General features: G+C 46.1%; 1 protein-coding gene across 1 annotated transcript; it reads left to right on the plus strand.

The window, feature by feature from the left end:
- Positions 1-20,606: 20,606 nt before the first annotated feature.
- On the plus strand, positions 20,607-21,176 carry LOC109750895 (uncharacterized). The gene has a single exon (XM_020309816.1). It carries the CDS (start codon positions 20,607-20,609, stop codon positions 21,174-21,176), a length of 570 nt encoding a protein of 189 aa, XP_020165405.1.
- Positions 21,177-22,672: the final 1,496 nt, after the last annotated feature.

Consider the following 22,672-nt stretch of genomic DNA (forward strand, 5'->3'; position numbering starts at 1 on the left):
ATTTTGTAGTGATTTTCAATTTCACCGTCATTTAGCTCTCTAAACAAATCAGTAAATGACTGAAAAACAGCAAATGATGTCAGAACATGTTGGAAATTGATGACGTCGCTTTGAATGATGCATACTGAATGTAAAAATAGGCTGGAGTCAAATAAGTTTAAAAACATTGAAGTGCCCGTGTAACAGATGAGTTCTCGTCCGAAACCTTGATACTCCGAAAGAGATTGTCCAGTTTGTACACGAGGTGCGTCCAGTTTTCGCCGTGGCCCTCTCTACTCTTTTGCACATGCTATGCGGGCGAAATGATGATACCATGCCAAGTTCCAACATTTTCAGAGTTCATTTTGTAGTGATTTTCAATTTCACCGTCATTTAGCTCCCTAAACAAATCGGTAAATGACTGAAAAACAGCAAATGATGTCAGAACGTGTTGGAAATTGGTGACGTCGCTTTGAAAGATGCATACTGAACGCCAAAATAGGCTGGAGTTCAAATAAGTTTAAAAAACGTTGAAATGCCCGTGTAACAAATGAGTTCTCGTCCGAAACCCTGATACTCCGAAAGAGATTGTCCAGTTTGTACACGAGGTGCGTCCAGTTTTTGCCGTGACCCTCTCTACTCTTTTGCACATGCTATGCGGGCGAAATGATGATACCATGCCAAGTTCCAACATTTTCAGAGTTCATTTTGTAGTGATTTTCAATTTCACCGTCATTTAGCTCCCTAAACAAATCGGTAATTGACTAAAAATAGCAAATGATGTCAGAACGTGTTGGAAATTGATGATGTCGCTTTGAAAGATGCATACTGAACGCAAAAATAGGCTGGAGTTCAAATAAGTTTAAAAAACATTGAAGTGCCCGTGTAACAGATGAGTTCTCGTCCGAAACCCTGATACTCCGAAAGAGATTGTCCAGTTTGTACACGAGGTGCGCCCAGTTTTCGCCGTGACCCTCTCTATTTTTTTGCACATGCTATGCGGGCGAAATGATGATACCATGCCAAGTTCCAACATTTTCGGAGTTCATTTTGTAGTGATTTTCAATTTCACCGTCATTTAACTCTCTAAACAAATCGGTAAATGACTGAAAAACAGCAAATGATGTCAGAACATGTTGGAAATTGATGATGTCGCTTTGAATGATGCATACTGAACGCAAAAATAGGTTGGAGTTCAAATAAGTTTAAAAAACATTGAAGTGCCCGTGTAACAGATGAGTTCTCGTCCAAAACCCTGATACTCCGAAAGAGATTGTCCAGTTTGTACACGAGGTGCGTCCAGTTTTCGCCGTGACCCTCTCTACTCTTTTGCAAATGCTATGCGGGCGAAATGATGATACCATGCCAAGTTCCAACATTTTCAGAGTTCATTTTGTAGTGATTTTCAATTTCACCGTCATTTAGCTCCCTAAACAAATCGGTAAATGACTGAAAAACAGTAAATGATGTCAGAACGTGTTGGAAATTGATGACGTCGCTTTGAAAGATGCATACTGAACGCAAAAATAGGCTGGAGTTCAAATAAGTTTAAAAAACATTGAACTGCCCGTGTAACAGATGAGTTCTCGTCCGAAACCCTGATACTCCGAAAGAGATTGTCCAGTTTGTACACGAGGTGCGTCCAGTTTTCGCCGTGACCCTCTCTACTCTTTTGCACATGCTATGCGGGTGAAATGATGATATCGTGCCAAGTTCCAACATTTTCAGAGTTCATTTTGTAGTGATTTTCAATTTCACCGTCATTTAGTTCCCTAAACAAATCGGTAATTGACCGAAAAACAACAAATGATGTCAGAACGTGTTGGAAATTGATGACGTCGCTTTGAATGATGCATACTGAACGCAAAAATAGGCTGGAGTTCAAATAAGTTTAAAAAACATTGAAGTGCCCGTGTAACAGATGAGTTCTCGTCCGAAACCCTGATACTCCGAAAGAGATTGTCCAGTTTGTACACGAGGTGCGTCCAGTTTTCACCGTGACCCTCTCTACTCTTTTGCACATGCTATGCGGGCGAAATGATGATACCATGCCAAGTTCCAACATTTTCAGAGTTCATTTTGTAGTGATTTTCAATTTCACCGTCATTTAGCTCTCTAAACAAATCGGTAAATGACTGAAAAACAGCAAATGATGTCAGAACGTGTTGGAAATTGATGTCGTCGCTTTGAATGATGCATACTGAATGCAAAAATAGGCTGGAGTTCAAATGACTGAAAAACAGCAAATGATGTTAGAACGTGTTGGAAATTGATGACGTCGCTTTGAATGGTGTGTACGGAACGCAGAAAAGTCTGGAGTTGTAATAAGTTTAAAAAAATGAAGTGCCCATGTAACAGATGAGTTCTCGTCAGAAACCCTGATACTTCGAAAGAGATTGTTCAGTTTGTACACGAAGTGCGTCCAGTTTTTGCCATAACACAAGAAGTCCGGAGTTGTAATAAGTTATTAAAGATAAAAAAAGAGGCACAATGCTCGTTAATTAGCTTCAAGCCTTTCGGAATAGTGCAAACTGCACTGCACATAGCTCCGTGCAGTCTACACTATTCCTCAAGGCTTAAAGCTAAGCAACGTGCAGATGAGCATTGCGCCTCTCCTTCATCGTCTCTGCACTCAGGGCTTATAAACCGCTCCTAGTGCCTCTCTCTTCGCGAGGTGGGACTAAAAAATAGCTTACTAAGAAACTATAGTACCGGTTCATGGCACGAACCGGCACTAAAGGTGCCCGTGGGGCCCCAGCCTGACCACAGCCTGACGCAGCATCATTAGTACCGGTTCGTGACACGAACCGGTACAAAAGGTTGCTCACGAACCGGTACTAATGATCTCCGCCCGCCTAGCCGTTGGAACCGGCACTAATGTCCATTAGTGCCGGCTCAAAATCAAACCGGCACTAATGTGCTTCACATTTGACCCTTTTTCTACTAGTGGACATGGCCAACCAGGAGCTCTCTGCCTTGGCCGCGAAGATGATCCTCACACCGTCGTCTTGCTCTGTCCTGGATCTGGTCCCTCTCCAACAGCCATCGTCAGATCTGGTCTGTCGCTGGCCGTCCGCGCCTCCGGCGACCCCTGTCGTCGCTGGATCAAATCATTGACACCATTGACAACACGCACGGGATTGACCTTTTTTTGGTTTTTGAAATTAATAGTAGTAGCGCGGATCATAGACACGGGCTATAGATAGTTAGAAGTAGCGCGTGTGGCACCTGCGCTACTACTAACACACGTACTAGTAGCGCGAAATGCACCGCGCTACTACTACCAGTTAGCTGTATCGCCCTAGTAGTAGTGCGGGCACCCGTGCTACTACTAGCTGTTTAACCCACGCTATTACTAGGCTTTTTCCTAGTAGTGCAAGGAGAGAAAATGGCTGCTATGTTTCTTGTCATACAAAACATACATTGGCACCAAGGTGGCAGCAAAAAATTCCAACTTCGCTATATCATCGCTTCACTAGTAGAAAACAGGGCTTAGGTCACAGGACAGTTTTCACATTAGCCCCGGTTCAGTCACGAACCGGGACTAATGTGAGCATTGGTCCCGGTTCATGAGGCCAGGGACCTGCCGGGCCTCGTCGGGGCATTGGTCCCGGCTCGTTCGGATCCTTTGGTCCCGGTTGGTGGGACAAACCGGGACCAATGGGCCACGCTCCTGACCCACCACCCTTTAGTCCCGGTTCCTACCACAAACCGGGACTAAAGGCCTGGTCCTAGTTGCGGCCAGTGTTTAGTCCCACCTCGCCAACCGAAGGGCGCTCACATCAGTTTATAAGGCCGTCCCTCTCTGCCTTGTTGAGCTTCTCTTAAAGTGAAAATAGATGCCCTTATACAGGGAATTTGACCTAAATTCATAGTAAATTTCATAGAAATTTATTATGAATTTAGGTTGAATTTTCTCTATAAGCGCATCTATGTTCATTTTTTTATATTTATAAAATAAATAAACCTTAATAAAATAAAATAAATAAGTTTTTTGTTGTAAGTAGAAACAAAACAAAAAAAATAAAGCAAAAGAGAAAAAAAAACACGAGCCATCAACTCCATAACCGCCATATCTGGGATAGAGAAGGGCGATCCCTTGGAGTGGGATTCACATACAGTTGCCCGTAACATCTACCATTCGAGCCTAGCAGGTGGAACTCGGATCTGTCAACAGTGTCAAAGCGGCAAATAGCAGGCGGAGGAGAAGCCACCGATGTCATGTGTAGATCCCTTCTAGGTCTTGCGGATCGTGCTATTACAGCAATTTGGTTGGTTGATCCCAAAAAAAAGGAATTTGGTTGGTTTTCTTGAAGCCCTAGCTTGTTGTGCCGTCCTATTCTCTCAATGCAATTTAGCAAATGCTACTACAGTATAGTAAATGGCACAAAGAAAAAGCACGCAGTGAAGGAAAATACCTCCATATCAAAGCTGCTACTTATCTTGTTGGTTATCAGGATGTGGATATGTAGAATTTTCTCTAGCCACGGCAACAGACATGCATTCATCGAGGGGGTTCACTACAGAACAAAATAAATGCTGACGTTAGTTGTTGAGGGTACGTTTGACATCCCTTAGAGACTAGATAATGAAAAGATGAATCGTCAAACCTGGATGAACAAAGACGCTACCAAGTGGATGAATCTGATGGCCTGTCCTCCCTTGAAGATCATGCGTCCTCCCTTGAAGGCGCCACCAGGGCCATGGACGCCTCATACACTGCCGCCGACGTGTTGTAGTGATGAGGTATCGTGCAGGATCTGACACAGGATCACCTTCAGGCAAGATGAATAGGTCTTCAGGGGCACGACGGCCGGCCACAGCAGGCCCCTGCCATGGACGGCGCCGCTCGCCAGCTCGCCTCTGGAGCAGTCCAAGCTTATCCGCGAGCTCGTCCACTAGTGCCCGTCGCCGCCACGACGTCCTGCAGGCTAGAGAACGGCGGTTCGCCGTTCTTATCCACGGCCGCCGTTGGAACCGACTCCGGCCCCCTATATAAGGAGCCCCCGAGTCCGTCCAGTCCCTCAGGCGACCTCAAGCCACCCCACCTAGCACCCCCATAGCAGGCAATCGACCAGGGAGGGTCTTCTTCCCCATCTCTGGCCAGTACAGCCGCCGCCGCCCTCCGGTCCATTCAGTCGCAACCAGAGCCCCCCCCCCCCCCCCCGCGTCCGTATAGCACCACCATCCTCCTCCCCTCGACCGTGCGGAGCCGCCCAAACCCTCAGCTGCGTCGGGGAACCATCGTAGGCCAAAGCCCCAAACCTCTCGAAGCTGCCGTCCGCCGCGGAGCTCGCCGCCGGCGACTCCCTCCATCCCCGCCACCTCCTCGACCACCGGGAGGACCGCCCCGGCCTGGCGGATCCATCCCCGCCCTCAGGACCCCGCGTGGAGCCGCCGTTCGCCGGCGTTGATCGCCGGAGCCCCGCCTCTGTTCGGCCAGAGGAGGAAGGAGGCGGGGGCGACTGGTCAAACCTGACCAGTGGGCCCAAGGGACCCACTGTCAGTGACCCACGAGCCGGTCCACGCGGGTTAAGTGGAGGATCTGACACAGGATCACCTTCAGGCAAGATGAACGGGTCTCCAGGGGCACGACGGCAGCGGCGGCACCATGGCCGGGACTGGTGACGACGGCGGCGGCCAGCGAGCGGGAGGGTGGCGGCGGCTGCGTGCGAGTGGGAGGCCGGAGGATCACCACTCATTGTGCTCGACATATCACTACAAGAAACCTGTTAATCCATGACGGATTTCTAATGACATTTTCTGGAAACTCTCATCGATGACCTGGTAAAACCCCACAAGCCCGGTGAAAGCCCGCTAAAGCCCGTCTAACCGTTCCCGTATAAAAACTTAACCCTAAATTCCCTCCTCGGCCCCTGCATCGTGTCCCACAGCACGTCGCCACCCCTCGTCCCTCCCACAGCTCGTAAACCTTAATAAAATAAAATAAAATAAACTATAGTAACTACACTAAATAAACCTTAATAAATTAAGTAAAAATAGCAGCAGTAAAATAAATAAAAATAGCAGCAGTAAAATAAATAAAAATAAAATAATTAAAGTAAAATACATAAGTAATTATAAATAAAATAAATAAGTTTTTTGTTGTAAGTAGAAACAAAACAAAACAAATAAAGCAAAAGAGAAAAAAATAGAGGAAAAAAAATATGCCACCTACTGGGCCACCATGGCCTGAATACGACTAGAAACCCATCCATGGGCCAGGATTCAGGCCCGCAGAAGGCCCAGTAGGACCACAGGCAAATAGTGACAGAATAGGCCCGTAAGCCTGCATTTGAGAGGAGCTCGAAGTGGTCAGCGCAACTGCGCTTATAAACCACTGTCGAAGCCTCTCGGCTAGCAAGGTGGGACTAAACATCCCACCGCACCGCGCCAGTTCCAGCACAAGGCCTTTGGTCCTGGTTGGTGCCACCAACCGGGACTAAAGGGGGCATTGGTCCCGGTTCGTGGCACCAACCGGGACCAAAGGCCTTTAGTCCCGGTTGGTGCCACCAACCGGGACCAATGAGTTCCCTATATATACCCCATCGCCACAGCAGAGCACTCCAGAGTGCTCTGTTTTTTCTGGCCGCCGAGGGGAGGGCATTTGGGTGCTCTAGCTCACCTCCTATGCACATGAGGTGTTCGATGAAATGTCTGAGCCACACTAGTTAATCTTTGTCCTCTCGAAACTCGACCTCCGAGCTCCATTTTCCCCGAGATTTGTCTAGGTTTAGCGGTCCGTCACGTCCCGTCCCTGTCTTCACCGCCGTCGATCGCCCGCGCCGATCTCGTCGCCAGCACCACCGTGGTGAGCCTCTTGTTCTTATCTTCTTTCTGAAAGGAAAAAATTCTTACTTTAGATAGTTACTTGTCTAATTTTGTTACTTTTATTATTCCTTCTTATTACATAGTGCGATGGTTTTGGTATCTGCCCCCGTCGGCCCTCGTCCTGTCTATGATTCGGATGTGGTATATATTATCTTTTTATAACTATTTGGTTCATTTATTGTTTATGACAAATATACTGACCAACGTGACATAGATTTTATTTATCTAGGAGGTGGTTGAACCGGAAATTATAACCGACCCTATTGTCGAGAGGTTAAATTTAGTTGAAGAAGAAAACAATTACTTGAAGGAAAAAATAAAAAAATTGAGGAGGAGAAGATGATATTGGAGTTGCATGTTGCGGATGTCGTCGATGATCACAAGATCAAGATGGATGCAATGCGCTTGAAGATTAGAAAGATTAGAAAATATGCCATTCATACCGAGGCTTGGTATCATTATGCCGTTGGATCAATTGTTACCTTGGTTGCGGTTATGATCGCATTTGTTTTCACATTGAAATGTTTTACATAGTTTCAATGTATGGTTTAATTAATTAGATGCTCTGGAGAGCTATATATATGTTGTTAGATGAGAACTATGTATGTACTTTGGTTCTAATGTGATGATGAACTTCTATTAATTTGGTCACTTAATTATCTATTCATGATGTTCTGTAATGGTTTTTGACACACTTAATTATATATAATGCACGCAGATGAACCGGCAATGGATGTACGGTGACAGACACACCTCCGAGTACATTAAGGGCGTGCATGATTTTCTCGAAGTGGCTGAGGCAAACAAGCAGAATGGTTTTATGTGTTGTCCATGCCCTATATGTGGGAATACGAAGTCTTACTCTGACCGGAAAATCCTTCACACCCACCTGCTTTACAAGGGTTTCATGCCACACTATAATGTTTGGACGAGGCACGGAGAAATAGGGGTTATGATGGAAGACGGCGAAGAAGAAGAGGACGATGACAACTATGTGCCCCCTGAATACGGTGATGCTGCAACGGGGGAAGCTGCTGAAGATCAAGAGGAACCAGACGATGTGCCCAATGATGCTGCAAGGGGGGAAGCTGCTGAAGATCAAGAGGAACCAGTGCCCGATGATGATGATCTCCGCCGGGTCATAGTCGATGCAAGGACGCAATGCGAAAGTCAAAAGGAGAAGATGAAGTTCGATCGCATGTTAGAGGATCACAAAAAAGGGTTGTACCCCAATTGCGAAGATGGCAACACAAAGCTCGGTACCGTACTGGAATTGCTGCAGTGGAAGGCAGAGAATGCTGTGCCTGACAAAGGATTTGAGAAGCTATTGAAAATATTGAAGAAGAAGCTTCCAAAGGATAACGAATTGCCCGACAGTACATATGCAGCAAAGAAGGTCGTATGCCCTCTAGGATTGGAGGTGCAGAAGATACATGCATGCCCTAATGACTGCATCCTCTACGGCGGTGCGTACAAGGATCTGAACTCATGCCCGGTATGCGGTGCATTGCGGTATAAGATCAGACGAGATGACCCTGGTGATGTTGACGGCGAGCCCCCCAGGAAGAGGGTTCCTGCGAAGGTGATGTGGTATGCTCCTATAATACCACGGTTGAAACGTCTGTTCAAAAACGAAGAGCATGCCAAGTTGATGCGATGGCACAGTGAGGACCGTAAGAAAGATGGGAAGTTGAGAGCACCCGCTGACGGGTCGCAGTGGAGAAAAATTGAGAGAAAGTACTGGGCTGAGTTTGCAGCTGACCCAAGGAACGTATGGTTTGGTTTAAGCGCGGATGGCATTAATCCTTTCGGGGAGCAGAGCAGCAATCACAGCACCTGGCGCGTGACTCTATGTATGTATAACCTTCCTCCTTGGATGTGCATGAAGCGGAAGTTCATTATGATGCCAGTTCTCATCCAAGGCCCTAAGCAACCCGGCAACGACATTGATGTGTACCTAAGGCCATTAGTTGAAGAACTTTTACAGCTGTGGAATGGAAACGGTGTACGTACGTGGGATGAGCACAAACAGGAGGAATTTAACCTGCACGCATTGCTGTTTGTAACCATCAACGATTGGCCCGCTCTCAGTAACCTTTCAGGACAGACAAACAAGGGATACCACGCATGCACGCACTGTTTAGATGACACTGAAAGTATATACCTGGACAAAAGCAGGAAGAATGTGTACCTGGGCCATCGTCGATTTCTTCCGACCAACCATCAATGTCGAAAGAAAGGCAAGCATTTCAAAGGCGAGGGAGATCACCGGAAGAAGCCCGCCATGCGTACCGGTGATCACGTACTTGCTATGGTCAAAGATTTACACGTACTCTTTGGAAAGGGTCCCGGCGGACTAGCTGTTCCGAATGACGCTGAGGGACACGCACCCATGTGGAAGAAGAAATCTATATTTTGGGACCTACCCTACTGGAAAGAGCTAGAGGTCCGCTCTTCAATCGACGTGATGCACGTGACGAAGAACCTTTGCGTGAACCTGCTAGGCTTCTTGGGCGTGTATGGGAAGACAAAAGATACACCTGAGGCACGGGAGGACCTGCAACGTTTGCACGAAAAAGACGGCATGCCTCCGAAGCAGTATGAAGGTCCTGCCAGCTACGCTCTTACGAAAGAAGAGAAAGAAATCTTCTTTGAATGCCTGCTCAGTATGAAGGTCCCGACTGGCTTCTCGTTGAATATAAAGGGAATAATAAATATGCCAGAGAAAAAGTTCCAGAACCTAAAGTCTCATGACTGCCACGTGATTATGACGCAACTGCTTCCGGTTGCATTGAGGGGGCTTCTACCGAAAAACGTCCGATTAGCCATTATGAAGCTATGTGCATTCCTCAATGCAATCTCTCAGAAGGTGATCGATCCAGAAATCATACCAAGGCTAAGGAGTGATGTGGCGCAATGTCTTGTCAGTTTCGAGCTGGTGTTCCCACCATCCTTCTTCAATATCATGACGCACGTCCTAGTTCATCTAGTCGACGAGATTGTCATTCTGGGGCCCGTATTTCTACACAATATGTTCCCCTTTGAGAGGTTCATGGGAGTCCTAAAGAAATATGTCCGTAACCGCGCTAGGCCAGAAGGAAGCATCTCCATGGGCCATCAAACAGAGGATGCCATTGGGTTTTGTGTTGACTTCATTCCTGGCCTTAAGAAGATAGGTCTCCCTAAATCGCGGTATGAGGGGAGACTGACTGGAAAAGGCACACTTGGAGGGGGGGACTCAATAATATGCAGGGACGGATATTCTTGGTCTCAAGCACACTACACAGTTCTACAGAACTCTACCTTGGTGACCCCGTATGTCGATGAACACAAGAACAGTCTGCGCTCCAAACACCCGGAGCAGTGTGATGACTGGATTACATGTGAACACATCAGGACTTTCAGCAGTTGGTTGGAAACACGTCTCAGAGGTGACACCACTGTTTGTGATGAGTTGTACTCGTTGTCCAGTTGACTGTATTGACTTACAAAGGATACGAGATAAATGGGAATACATTTTACACGATCGCCCAAGATCAAAAGAGCACCAACCAAAACAGCGGTGTCCGCTTTGATGCAGCAACCGAGAGGGGAAAGGACACATATTATGGTTACATAATGGACATATGGGAACTTGACTACGGACATGATTTTAAGGTCCCTTTGTTTAAGTGCAAATGGGTCAATCTGTTAGGAGGCGGGGTAGAGGTAGACCCACAGTATGGAATGACAACAATGGATCTGAACAATCTTGGGTACACTGACGAACCTTTCGTCCTAGCCAATGATGTGGCACAGGTTATCTATGTGAAGGACATGTCTACCAGACCGAGGAAAAGAAAAGATAAGGAAGTGAATACATCATACGATGAGCCAAAGCGCCACATAGTTCTTTCAGGAAAAAGGGACATTGTGGGAGTGGAGGGCAAGACAGACATGTCTGAAGATTATGAAAAGTTTAATGAAATTCCTCCCTTCAAAGTCAAGGCTGACCCAAGCATCCTGATAAACGATGAAGATTATCCATGGTTACGGCGCAATAAGCAAATGACACAAGTGAAGAAAAAGTGAAGACTTTCTCCCGCAACTATTATGATGATACCATGCCAACTTTGTAATAGACGAGTATGATACCATTGTCCGTTTTGTACAAGAAGTGCATCTAGTTTTTGCCGTAACCCTCTCAACTTTCTTGCACATGCTATGTGGATGAAATGATGATACCATGCCAACTTTCAACCTTTTCAGAGTTCATTTGAAATGCTTTTCAATTTTAGGGTCTTATAGCTCAAAATAATTAGTAAATGCATGAAAAATAACAGGCCAAAAATTAAAAATTATGCTACCTACTGGGCCACCACGGCCTGAATACGATTAGAAACCCATCCATGGGCCAGGATTCAGGCCCGCAGAAGGCCCAGTAGGCCCACAGGCATGTACAGAGAGGTTAGGCCCGTAAGCCTGCTTTAGAGAGGAGCTCGACAGCTCAGGCGCACCGCACCTTATAAACATGTGCGGCTCTCTCTTAGCTAGCGAGGTGGGACTAAACTCACCACCACGCCGCTGTGCAAGGCCATTGGTCCCGGTTGGTGGCACGACCCGGGACCAATTCCACCCTTTGGTCCCTGTTGGTGCCACGAACCGGTACTAATGAGGCTGTGGCCCCACGAGCACCTTTAGTACCTGTTCGTGGCACGAACCGGTACTAGAGTTTCTTACTAAGCAGTTTTTTAGTCCCACCTTGCTAGCTGAGAGGCACTGGGAGCAGTTTATAAGCCCTGAGTGCAGAGACGATGAAGAAGAGGCGCAATGCTCACGTTGCTTAGCTTCAAGCCTTGAGGAATAAGGTAGACTGCATCGAGCTATGTGCAGTGCAGTCTACACTATTCCGAAAGGCTTGAAGCAAATCAACGAGCATTGCGCCTCTTTTTTATTTTTAATCATTAAAAGCAAAAAGAATTTTCATAAAGAACTTTTTTTGATAGAAACTTTAATAGCAAAAAGAATTATCATAAAGTAAAATAAATAAGTAATTAGAAACAAAATAAAATAAAATAAATAAGTTTTTTTGTTGTAAGTAGAAACAAAACAAAATAAATATAGCAAAAAAGAAAACAAAAAAACTAAATACAGCAAAAAGAATTTTCATAAAGAACTAATGGCACTAATAGAAAGTTTATATTTTTTCTAAAACTAATGGCACTAACAGACAGTTTATAATTTTGCTGACCTAAAAGCAAAAAGAATTAAAAAATAAAGCAAAAAACAAAAGAAAATACATAATGCAAAAAACAGAACCAAAAAACTGGATTTTTTTTAAAAAAACTGCCACCTATTGGGCCACCACGGCCTGAATACGACTAGAAACCCAACCTGGGCCAGGATTCAGGCCCGCAGAAGGCCCAATAGGCCCACAGACAGCACAGTGTGACATTAGGCCCGTAAGCCTGCATTTGAGAGGAGCTCGAGAGGGCAGCCGCAGTGGGGCTTATAAACCACTCCGAGCCCCTCTCAACTAGCGAGGTGGGACTAAACTTTTGGCCGCGGGCAGCGCAAGGCCTTTGGTCCCGGTTGGTGGCACCAACCGGGACCAATGCCCCCCCTTTAGTCCCGGTTGGTGCCACCAACCGGGACCAAAGGCCGCCGCTTCCCACCCTTTGCACTGTTGAAAAGGGACCTTTGGTCCCGGTTGGTGCCACCAACCGGGACTAAAGGGTGGCATTGGTCCCGGTTGGTGCCACCAACCGGGACCAAAGGTGTGCCTATATAAGCCAACACTTGGGGAAATTTCCAGATCCCTCGCCAGTTGCCCCCGACGCCGCCAGGCTGCCCGTGCTCGCCGTCGCCGCCCGCTCCTCGTCGCCGTCTCCCCGCGCCCTTGCCTCGACAGGTCGCCGCCCGGTGCTCGTCGCCGTCGGCCTGCCCCCACGCGCCGCCCCGCCTCGTGCTCCCCTGCTCGCGCGCGCCGCCTCGGCGCCCCGAGCCCCCTGCCCGGCCCGCGCGTGCTCGCCGGCGCCCTCGCCGCCCCCGCCCCGTCCCGCCCCCGCGCGCCGGCGCCCTCGCCGCCCCCGCCGTCGCCATCGTCCTAGCCGCCCCCGCTGTGAGAGCCGCCGCCCCGGCTCTGTTTTTTTATTAGTTTAATTGTTTTTTTATTATATATATAATGTATATGTGTATGTATGTGGCTATATGTTTTTGTTCATATGTGGCTATATGTTTTTTTTATTTTTATTAGTTTAATTTTTTTGTTCATATGTGATGTATATGTGTATGTGGCTATAATGTATGTGTGAACAAAATTTTTTTTGTATGTATGTAGATGTTCAAAATGTATGAATATATATGTCAAAAATGTTTTTTTGTTCATAGAAAGTTTTTTGTTCATATATAGAAAGTTTTTATATATGACAATGGATATATATTCGATATATATGAGAAATGATGATCCATGGAAAAGTTTTATATGCAAAAGTTACAATTTTAGAAAAGTTTTATATATCTAGCTAGGAAGGGAAGAAGAAGAAAAAGAAGGATAGGAAAGAAGAAAATAAGAAGAGGAAAGAAAGAAGAAGAGGAGAGGAAGAAGAGGAGAAATAAATAAGAAGAGGAAAAAAGAAGAAAAAGAAGAGGAGAAGAAGAAAGGAATAGAGGAGAAGAAGAAAAAATAGAAAATATTCTATTTTTTCTTCTTCTCCTCTATTCCTTTCTTCTTCTCCTTTTTTTTCCTCCTTTTTTTTTCTTCAATCCTCTCCTCTATTCCTTTCTTCTGCTCCTCTTTTTATTTCTTCTTCGTTTTCTTATGTTTTATCGGGTCTGTCGTCGTCGATATATACCCCTCCCGATAACTTCAACACGAGGGGGGGTCGATATACCCCCTCCCCGATAACATTATTTTCCCGTGTATATATGTCGTCGTTGTCGATATAACCCCCTCCTGATAACTTCAACACGTGGGGGGGGGGTCGATATACCCCCTCCCCGATAACATTATTTTCTCGTGTATGTATGTCATCGTTGTCGATATTACCCCCTCCCGATAACTTCAACACGAGGAGGGATAACTTCAACACGAGGGGGGGTCGATATACCCCCTCCTCGATAACATTATTTTCCCGTGTATGTATGTCGTCGTTGTCGATATAACCCCCTCCCGATAACTTCAACACGTGGGGGGGGGGGGGTTGATATACACCCTCCCCTATAACATTATTTTCCCGTGTATGTATGTCGTCGTTGTCGATATATATAACTCCCTCCCAGATAACTTCGACATGATGGACGGTCGATATGTATACCCCCTCTCGACCGTGATAACTTATACCACGGGAGCACCCCCCGGCCCTCTCGCTCGACCAAAACTCTCGAGGACACCCAAACCCTAGAAAAAAACGATGTCGGTCTCCTACCCCCTCCCGCCGCGCCCCTACCCTTGAAGCGTTGCCTAGGCCACCCCAAACCCGAAATAAGCTAGGTCTACGTTTGCACTAATATATCCACCTGCTGTCATGTTTGTGTAATAATTGCCATGTTGTAATATTTGCAGAAACAATGGAGCACGGACGAGATGAGCAAGCAGAAGAGGTGTTGGGGGACATAATCTTAGCCGGAGGTGATATCTTGTCGTATCTTAACGACAATGATGGTCTGGAAGAACAGGGTGAAGAAGCAGGCTACGGTGATCGAAGAGTGGAGGAGGAAAGACATGATTATGATGGCTCCGGTGACCCAATGCTGGTGCAAGAAGGAGCCCGTGGTGACGGCTCCGGTGACCGAACAGAGTCCGGCCAGGTAAATATATTAGTTAAGCCTGTGCTGACTAGCTAATTGATGCATTCATTGCTTTGGTATGTACACATATTAATTAACACTCGTCTTTCTTCTTTTTCTAGCCCTCCGGATCGAGCACAACTTCGGTAAAGAGACGAGGCCCGAAGAGAAAGTTGCGCTCGGATGAAAGGTTTGAGATCACAGCAATCGCGCGTGACGGCCAACCGATTGAACCCCTCCGGACAAAGGATGCTTTTGCTGCTCAGTGCGGGGTTCTAGTTAGGGACAAGATCCCGATCAGCATCCACCAATGGTATAAGCCTAAGAAGGAAGACCCTGAGGTGTCTTATGTCAATGATATGCAGAAAGATGATCTTTGGACTGAGCTGAAGGCAAATTTCACCCTACCGCCAGAGGAGGATCCGGAGAAGCCAGTTATAGAGCAATTAATCAAGTCTCATGCTCTTAAGAAGATGGCAGACCTATTCAGGAGGTGGAAGAATGAGCTGAAAACGTTTGTCGACAAAGAAGAGACACCAAAATTCATCGGCCGGTATGAGAAGATCAGAGATCACTGGCCCGCATTTGTGGCCCACAAGACATCGGAAAAGAGTAAGAAGATGTCAGCGACAAACAAGAAGAATGCTGTGAAGAAGAAGCTTCACCATCGCACGGGGTCAGGTGGCTACCTCAAAGCCGATGTCAGCGACAAACAAGAAGAATGTTGCGCAGAAGAAGCTTCACCATCGCACGGGGTCAGGTGGCTACCTCAAAGCCCGACCTAAGTGGGCCAAGTTTGAGAGGGATCTGCTTGATAAAGGGATCGAACCAGAGACAATGAACTGGCCAGACCGTTGCCGGACTTGGTTCTTCGGGGCAGGCGGAACATTGGACCCTGTATCAGGGAGGTGTCGTTGGACGGACGAGCAACTTGCAATACCCGTCAAGAAGCTTAAGCACTATATCGATGCAGCGCAGCAAGGGACGTTCGTTCCAGACAGAGAGAACGACGAGCTCACAATGGCCCTCGGGAATCCTGAGCACCCTGGACGGACACGAGGCACGCCAGGCTCCGTTCCGTGGAAGGCTGGTTTTCCTGATGCGGGCGGTTACAAAACCCAGGAGAGGAGGAAAAAAGTGGAGCAGATCCAAATTCAGAAGCTGCACGAAAGGGTTCAAGCGCTAGAGGAACGAGACGGCAATCGAGATGCCGAAACTGCCCCCGAAGCTACACCGCCATCTCAGCGGAGAAGCAGCGTGGCTTCCACCGAGCTGCTTCAGCTGGAACATGCGGCTCCTGCTAGCTACCCCGTGGATGCTATCACGGAGTCTCAACATTGCCACCTTATGGCGGAATGGCAGAACTTCAAAGTCAAGGCGGCTGTTGGCTCTGTTTTACCTATTGAACCCGGCGCAACCTACCACTGCCGGCCGATTCCAGAAGGATATGCTAGGGTGATGGTGGATGAAATAACGGAGGGATTTAAGGAGCTCCAGCTTGACCACCCTACCGGTGAAGGGGAGACTCGGCTGGGTTCTGCTCTGAAGACTCCATGCCTATGGCAGAAGGAGCTCATCAAGCTTCCGAACTGGACGGCTCCGGCGAGTAAGGGCACTCCGCCTCCTCCTCCGCCTCCTCCTCCGGCGAGTGATCAGGGCACTCAGCCTCCTTCTCCGGCGCGTGACGGCATTCCGCCTCCTTCTTCGCCAGCGCCGGCGCGCCAGAGCAGCCAGCCTCCTCCTTCTCCGCCTCGTCAGCAAGGGCAGAAGAGACCCGCCGCCGCTGCGGCTGCTCCGGCGCGTCGTAGTCCTTCTCCTCCGCCTCGTAAGCAAGGAAAGAAGACAGCCACAGCCGCTCCGTCTGCTCTGCCGGTGTCTAGCAGTACAGCTGCCAGAGGCGGTAGGCAATACAGATTCGGTCCTTCTCTGAAGACTCCAGAGAAGTTACCATATGAGAGGACCGAGGAGGAGAACGCGAAGATCGTGCGAGCCGAAGTGAAGAACTTCTTTGAAGGGGTGAAAGCAAAGAAACATCCACCTCCGGAGGAGAAGGTAGATCCGGTGAAAGCAAAGCGCACTCTGGCTGCCCTGACAAAACCACCAAAGTCTCCGCCGAGAGGCAACTATGAGCGCGTTCTTGCAAAGACATATGCCGAAGCGGAGCGGTCGGGAAGTACTGTCAGTGATAAAAGGATGAAAGAACGACGAGCTGGGAAAAAAATTGCCCAGCTCGGCGAACAAGCGAACCAATCGTGCCCCCCGCTCAAGGTGTCAAAAGACATCGTCGCTAATGATCCGAGTATGGTGCCCGGTTATAGCAATCTTGGAGATTACTTGCTCGACGATGTACATTATGAAATCATGGAGGTGGACGAACACAAATACCATTACGGGAAGCCTCTCGTCAAAGATGAAAGATCTCTAAGCACGATGATGCGAAGACTACATGATTGGTACATGAAAATCTGCAGAGAGTCTGATGGGATGGATACTTTGACGCTGAGAGTTAAACCGGAGCATGACCTCGTTGGAATTGATCTGCTGAGTGTTCCATTTGAGGATTTCTTCCAGTTTTACAATCAAAAGGCCCTCGATAAAACAACAATCACTTGCTACTGTCTGTAAGTAGTACTACTTCTGTCATTAAGTCTCTCTATATAGGTCAGCTCTTTCATTGCATGTATTTATACTTATCCTCACTATATTATGCAGATTGAAGATCGCCGAATTGAAGAAAAGACAAACCGGTGATATTGGGTTCATTAACACAAATCTCATAGATGCATATACGGTTGAAAAACATCCCAAAGAAGCCGAGGCCAACTTGCTACAATCGTTGGTATTAAATCAAAACAAAGATATAATACTCTTTCCTTACAACTTCAAGTGAGTGTTACTGTCTTGTGCATATTCGGTTTCCCTTATTAGTCCAGGTTATGGTAATGTAATTGATGACTTATGCATGCATGCGCAGCTTCCACTATATTCTCCTAGAGATTAAGCTTGAGCAGGGAGTAGTAACCGTCTTAGACTCGAGACGAAAAGATCCCCAGGACTATGCGAACATGACTCAAATGCTCGAGAAGTAAGTTAAATCGATCATTATCCACCATATCAGCAACCTTGTTCATTTCCTGATATCAAGTAATTGTTTTCTTTGTCTGGCAGGGTTTGGAGAAAATTCACCACAAAAGCTCCGGGACTGCCGAAGAAGCTGCAATTTAGACACCCGAAAGTAAGTACTATAGTAGCATGTTCCGCGCATCTCCTAGTGATTCAAGCGCTAGTTTCATCAATACCATTTAGCATGCTTGCTTATCAGTTTGATTGACCTCTATTTCTTGTAAAGTGGTTGTGGCAGGAACCCGGAAATAATTACTGTGGATACTACGTTTGCGAGTCCATCCGCCACACGACCTGTGAGCGGGGCTACTCTGACGAACAATATGAAGTGCGTAAGCAATAATATTCACAATTTTATTTTATTACCATCATTTGTGTCGAGTTTCATTTATTCATATATATATGTATTGACCCCCTTCTTCAAATTAGATCTTTCAGATGCGTGATGAACTCCTAGCACCAGATCGTATGCGAGGAATTCAAGAGGAATTGGCGGCATTCTTCCTTGACCACGTGATCGCTGAAAACGGAGAATACTATGTGGACCCTGTGTTCTTACAATTTAATTAGGAGATTATATTGTAAGAGATAATTATTGTATATATGTAGCCGGTAGTGTCAGATAGATATACGAGAACTTGTTGTTCGACCAATCTCTCGGAGAAGGAGAGGTGGTCGATATCACTTCTCTCTGTATGCATATGGTCATGACGATCTTCTGTTTCCTTCATTTGCTTACTAGCTAGCGTGTCTAGTCCTCTCCATACGTATATAGTACGTAGCGTCGACCAAGCACGGAGATAAGAGAGGACACTTCTCTCTATTAATTAGCTAGCTAACACAATATATGAAACACCTAAATTAACCCCCCAAAACCCCTAAACCACCCCCTTCCAAAAAAAACAAAAATCTCAGCTCCTGCCAGCTGCTGACGCGTGGATGCCTATTGGTCCCGGTTGGTGACACCAACCGGGACAAAAGGCCCTGCCTATTGGTCCCGGTTGGTGGCACCAACCGGGACCAAAGGCCCTCCTGCCTGGGCTCCCCGCACCGGCCACGTGGACGGCCTTTAGTCCCGGTTCGTGTAAGAACCGGGACTAAAGGTCTAGGGCATTAGTAACGACCCTTTAGTCCCGGTTCCAGAACCGGGACTAAAGGCCCTTATGAACCGGGGTAAAAGCCCCTTTTCCTACTAGTGCTTGTTCATAATGAATCTAATGATCTAACTTGATATTATAGATGTTGATAGTTTTTCCTATAATGTTAATCACATTATGGAACAAAGAGAGTATTAATTTGTAGTTTATAGTATAATTTTTTAGCAAGGTGTGAGACAGGTGTATAGAATGCACCTTACAACCTCCCATTTATAACATCACAAGGATTATGAAGTTTGTTGAACATTGCTTTACAAAATAAGTGTACTTGCTTACCTGGACGAACATGTTACAAATTGAAAAAGAGAGGATAATTTATTCATGCCCTCAAGGACTTATAGCATCAAAGAATACAATAACAAAAATATGCAACAAAGAGTTTAGTGGTTGTTATACTTTTAGAGCTGAAATAAACATAGGGCTGGAGACAAAGTGATATCGTATACACTTCGAGAGTGCAAAGAAAGATGGTTGCAAAAACAAAGAGCATGTTAACATGTTATACTTTTAGAGCTGAAATAAACATAGGAGCTGGAGACAAAGTGATATCGTATACACTTCGAGAGTGCAAAGAAAGATGGTTGCAAAAACAAAGAGCATGTTAACATGTTATACTTTTAGAGCTGAAATAAACATAGGAGCTGGAGACAAAGTGATATTGTATATACTTCAAGAGTGTGCAAAGAAAGATGGTTACAAAAACAAAGGGCATGTTAACATGTTGTACTTTTAGAGCTGAAATAAACATAGGGGCTGGAGACAAAGTGATATCGCATATACTTCGAGAGTGTGCAAAGAAAGATGGTTACAAAAACAAAGGGCATGTTAACAAGGACTATAATCTTTCAAGACTCTTCAGCATACTAAAAAAATCAATAATTATCATGTATAGGTAATACATTTGTTTAAAAAGAACAACTATTAAGACGCTTGCTAGTGCATTTCCTTGTTTTTATAGCAGGAGCTGATATGATTCTGGTTATTTATGCTTAACATAGCAGACACTGGCATTTTTCTTACTGGAAATTGAAATTGTGTACATTGCAGTCATAGAAGTCACTGCCTTGGGTGAAGCAAATTTCCAGTCTGCCCAAGCAAGATCCTCCTGTAGAAGGGATTCTTCCTTTACTTATCACTGCCAAACTACTAAGAGTGAGCTTCGGAATTTATCAGAAAATGTTATTGAAAAGCAAACTAGGATATTTTCTATCTTCAGAAATAAGGATGCAAAGCGGGTGTGCACTAAAGCCCGCTAAAGCCATGAACTAGAACAAAACTGAACTAACACCATGATCAAGATTGAACTGGCTTCTTGGTTTTTAACTACGAGCGGACATATGTGGCGTGGGGCTTGCAACACAAGAAATGCACAAAAAACATAGGATGTAAAGCCTAGCTACACTTTTACAATAATAAAAATCTGAAGCATATTTCAAATTTATGACAAGAGAAGGGTGAACACTTGTATATATAGAGAAAAATGATCTTTTGCCGTTCGCATGATTCATCACTTTAGTTTCTTTTTTCAGAACAAGATTCATTATTTCAGTGACGGACACCTTCCATCCATCATTGCAAAAGGAAGACTCCTTGCTGAAACTCTTGCTGGGCCATATTGGTGCCCGTATAGAGACCGCTATAGCCCAGCTGAGCATCTGATGTGTTCGTGGGCTTTCACTCGGAGGCTACATGTGCAGGCTTTGATGACATTGTGGCGTCTGATCCGACTCCAGCACTTCCCCGCACGAGATGGGCGACATGTCGCCGGCGGCGGCGCCGCTGGAGGACGAAAACCTACTCTCAGAGATCCTCCTCCGCCTCTCCCCGCTGCCGTCCTCCCTTCCCCGTGCATCTGCCGTCTGCAAGCGCTGGCGCCTCCTCGTATCAGACCCCGGCTTCGTGCGCCGCTTCCGCCGCCGCCACCGACGCAGCCCTCCCTTCCTCGGCTGCTTCGTCCCACACCGGGGAGGCGTCTCCTTCACACCTACCATGGATTCCCCGGATCGTGCCGCCCCCGGGCGTTTCTCCTTGCAGCTCGACGACGGCTACCGCTTCTGTCTCCTCGGCTGCCGCCATGGCCTTGTGCTCATCTCCAACGATTCACGGAAGCAAATCCTGGTGTGGGACCCCGTCACCGGCGACCAGCACCACATCGCCTTTCCCCCAAGGCTTCACGGGATTACCAACTCGATTCATGGGGCGTTGCTTCGTGCCGCCGGCGAGGTGGGTCACTTCCAGGTGGTGCTGCTACAGGACATAGTTGATGAAGATCATTTCAGAGTGATCGCCTGCGTTTATTCGTCAGAGACCGGCCGATAGGGTAATCTTATTACCTAACACCAACTCATTCCTCGGCTTATTGTACGGGCATGCCAGCCGTGTTGGTTGGGAATTTCTTTTACTGGCGTATTGCTGGGAAGTTTTGTGCTATTCTCGAGTTTGATTTGGAGAGGCAGAGCTTAGCTGTGATAGAAGTGCCAGTTGATAAAGAGGATGAATTCACTGTTATGCGGGCTGAGGGTGGTGGGCTAGGTTTACTCTCCTTGTCACACTTCACCGCTCAATTATGGAAGAGCAAGACTGATTGTGATGGTGTTGCATCATGGGGGATGGGAAGAACTACTGAACTGGATAAGCTACTTTTCCCGAATTCAGGGGAGGTTGCACACCCATTCATAATAGGATTTGCAGAGGAAAATAATGTGGTGTTCCTGACGGCCGGTGATGGTGTCATCATGGTACAGCTTGAGTCATTGCAATCCAAGGAACGTTGCATGATTGACAACACTTTTTATTATCATGACCATGCATTCGAAAGTGTCTATGCTGCAGGTAATAGCATGCCTTTACACTGATGGAATGCCATTCGCACCCTTTCGTGCCAACCTAACAATTTTAAATAGTGCCACATATTAATTGTTTATTTTGATGTTTGATGATCTCTTCAATATATAATGATGTTGTGCTATAGTGTTCTGCCCTGATGCTTGTGTGGTTGCGTTTTATGTATTGGTTATGAACTGGAAAAATACGCAGGTAATAGCCTTTACACTGCCAGTATAACAAAACCAAGTTGTTTTTTGACAGTTAGTTGATGATAGCCTTTCACATCCTTTCATGTTAAGCCAGCAACTTTAAGTAGTGTTGTACTATCAATTATTCTTTTGCTGATTGTTGACCTTAACATGTAGCAATTGCGTTTTGTATTGTTCTTCTCCCATGTTTTTTTTTTCAGGTGGGGGGGGGAGGGGGAGCCCCTCCGCCACCTGAATATCTTCTCCCATGCTTGTGTTTGTTTAAGTAATTCTTATGGTCTGGGGAAAAATTTCCTTCTAGTGTCTTGTTTAGTTTAGTTTATGTCACAAGTTCTGCTTCTGTAGCAAAGATCGGCAAATTCTTTGTATAATAATTGACCTAAACTTCATTACATATGCAAGAATGATATAATTATAGTGCTAGTGCATAGCTACATTGCAGTTTTTTTTTCTTTTCTTAAGATCGATATATAACAGCTGAAATTTGGAGGCTGAATGAAATATAGCTGTAGACTCAAGCTATTTGTCGTGTGCACCGTGCAGTATAATTTCTTCAATTTGACCATCATAGGAGACTTTATACTGAACACATGGGCAAAGTTATAAGACTAGATTTCTCACTAAACTGCTTTCATCATGAGTTACAGATTTTCCTTTTAGTAACATAATAAGGAGTGCTCATAGTGTTCTTTTTATGTCATGCAGTGTAAAAAACAACATCTCTTTTGTAACAAAGGAAGTATTAATTAATAATATCCCGTTTTGAGGATTCTGCTGGAT

Source organism: Aegilops tauschii, chromosome 6, assembly GCF_002575655.3.
Source record: "Aegilops tauschii subsp. strangulata cultivar AL8/78 chromosome 6, Aet v6.0, whole genome shotgun sequence".
NCBI classification, from domain to species: Eukaryota; Viridiplantae; Streptophyta; class Magnoliopsida; order Poales; family Poaceae; genus Aegilops; species Aegilops tauschii.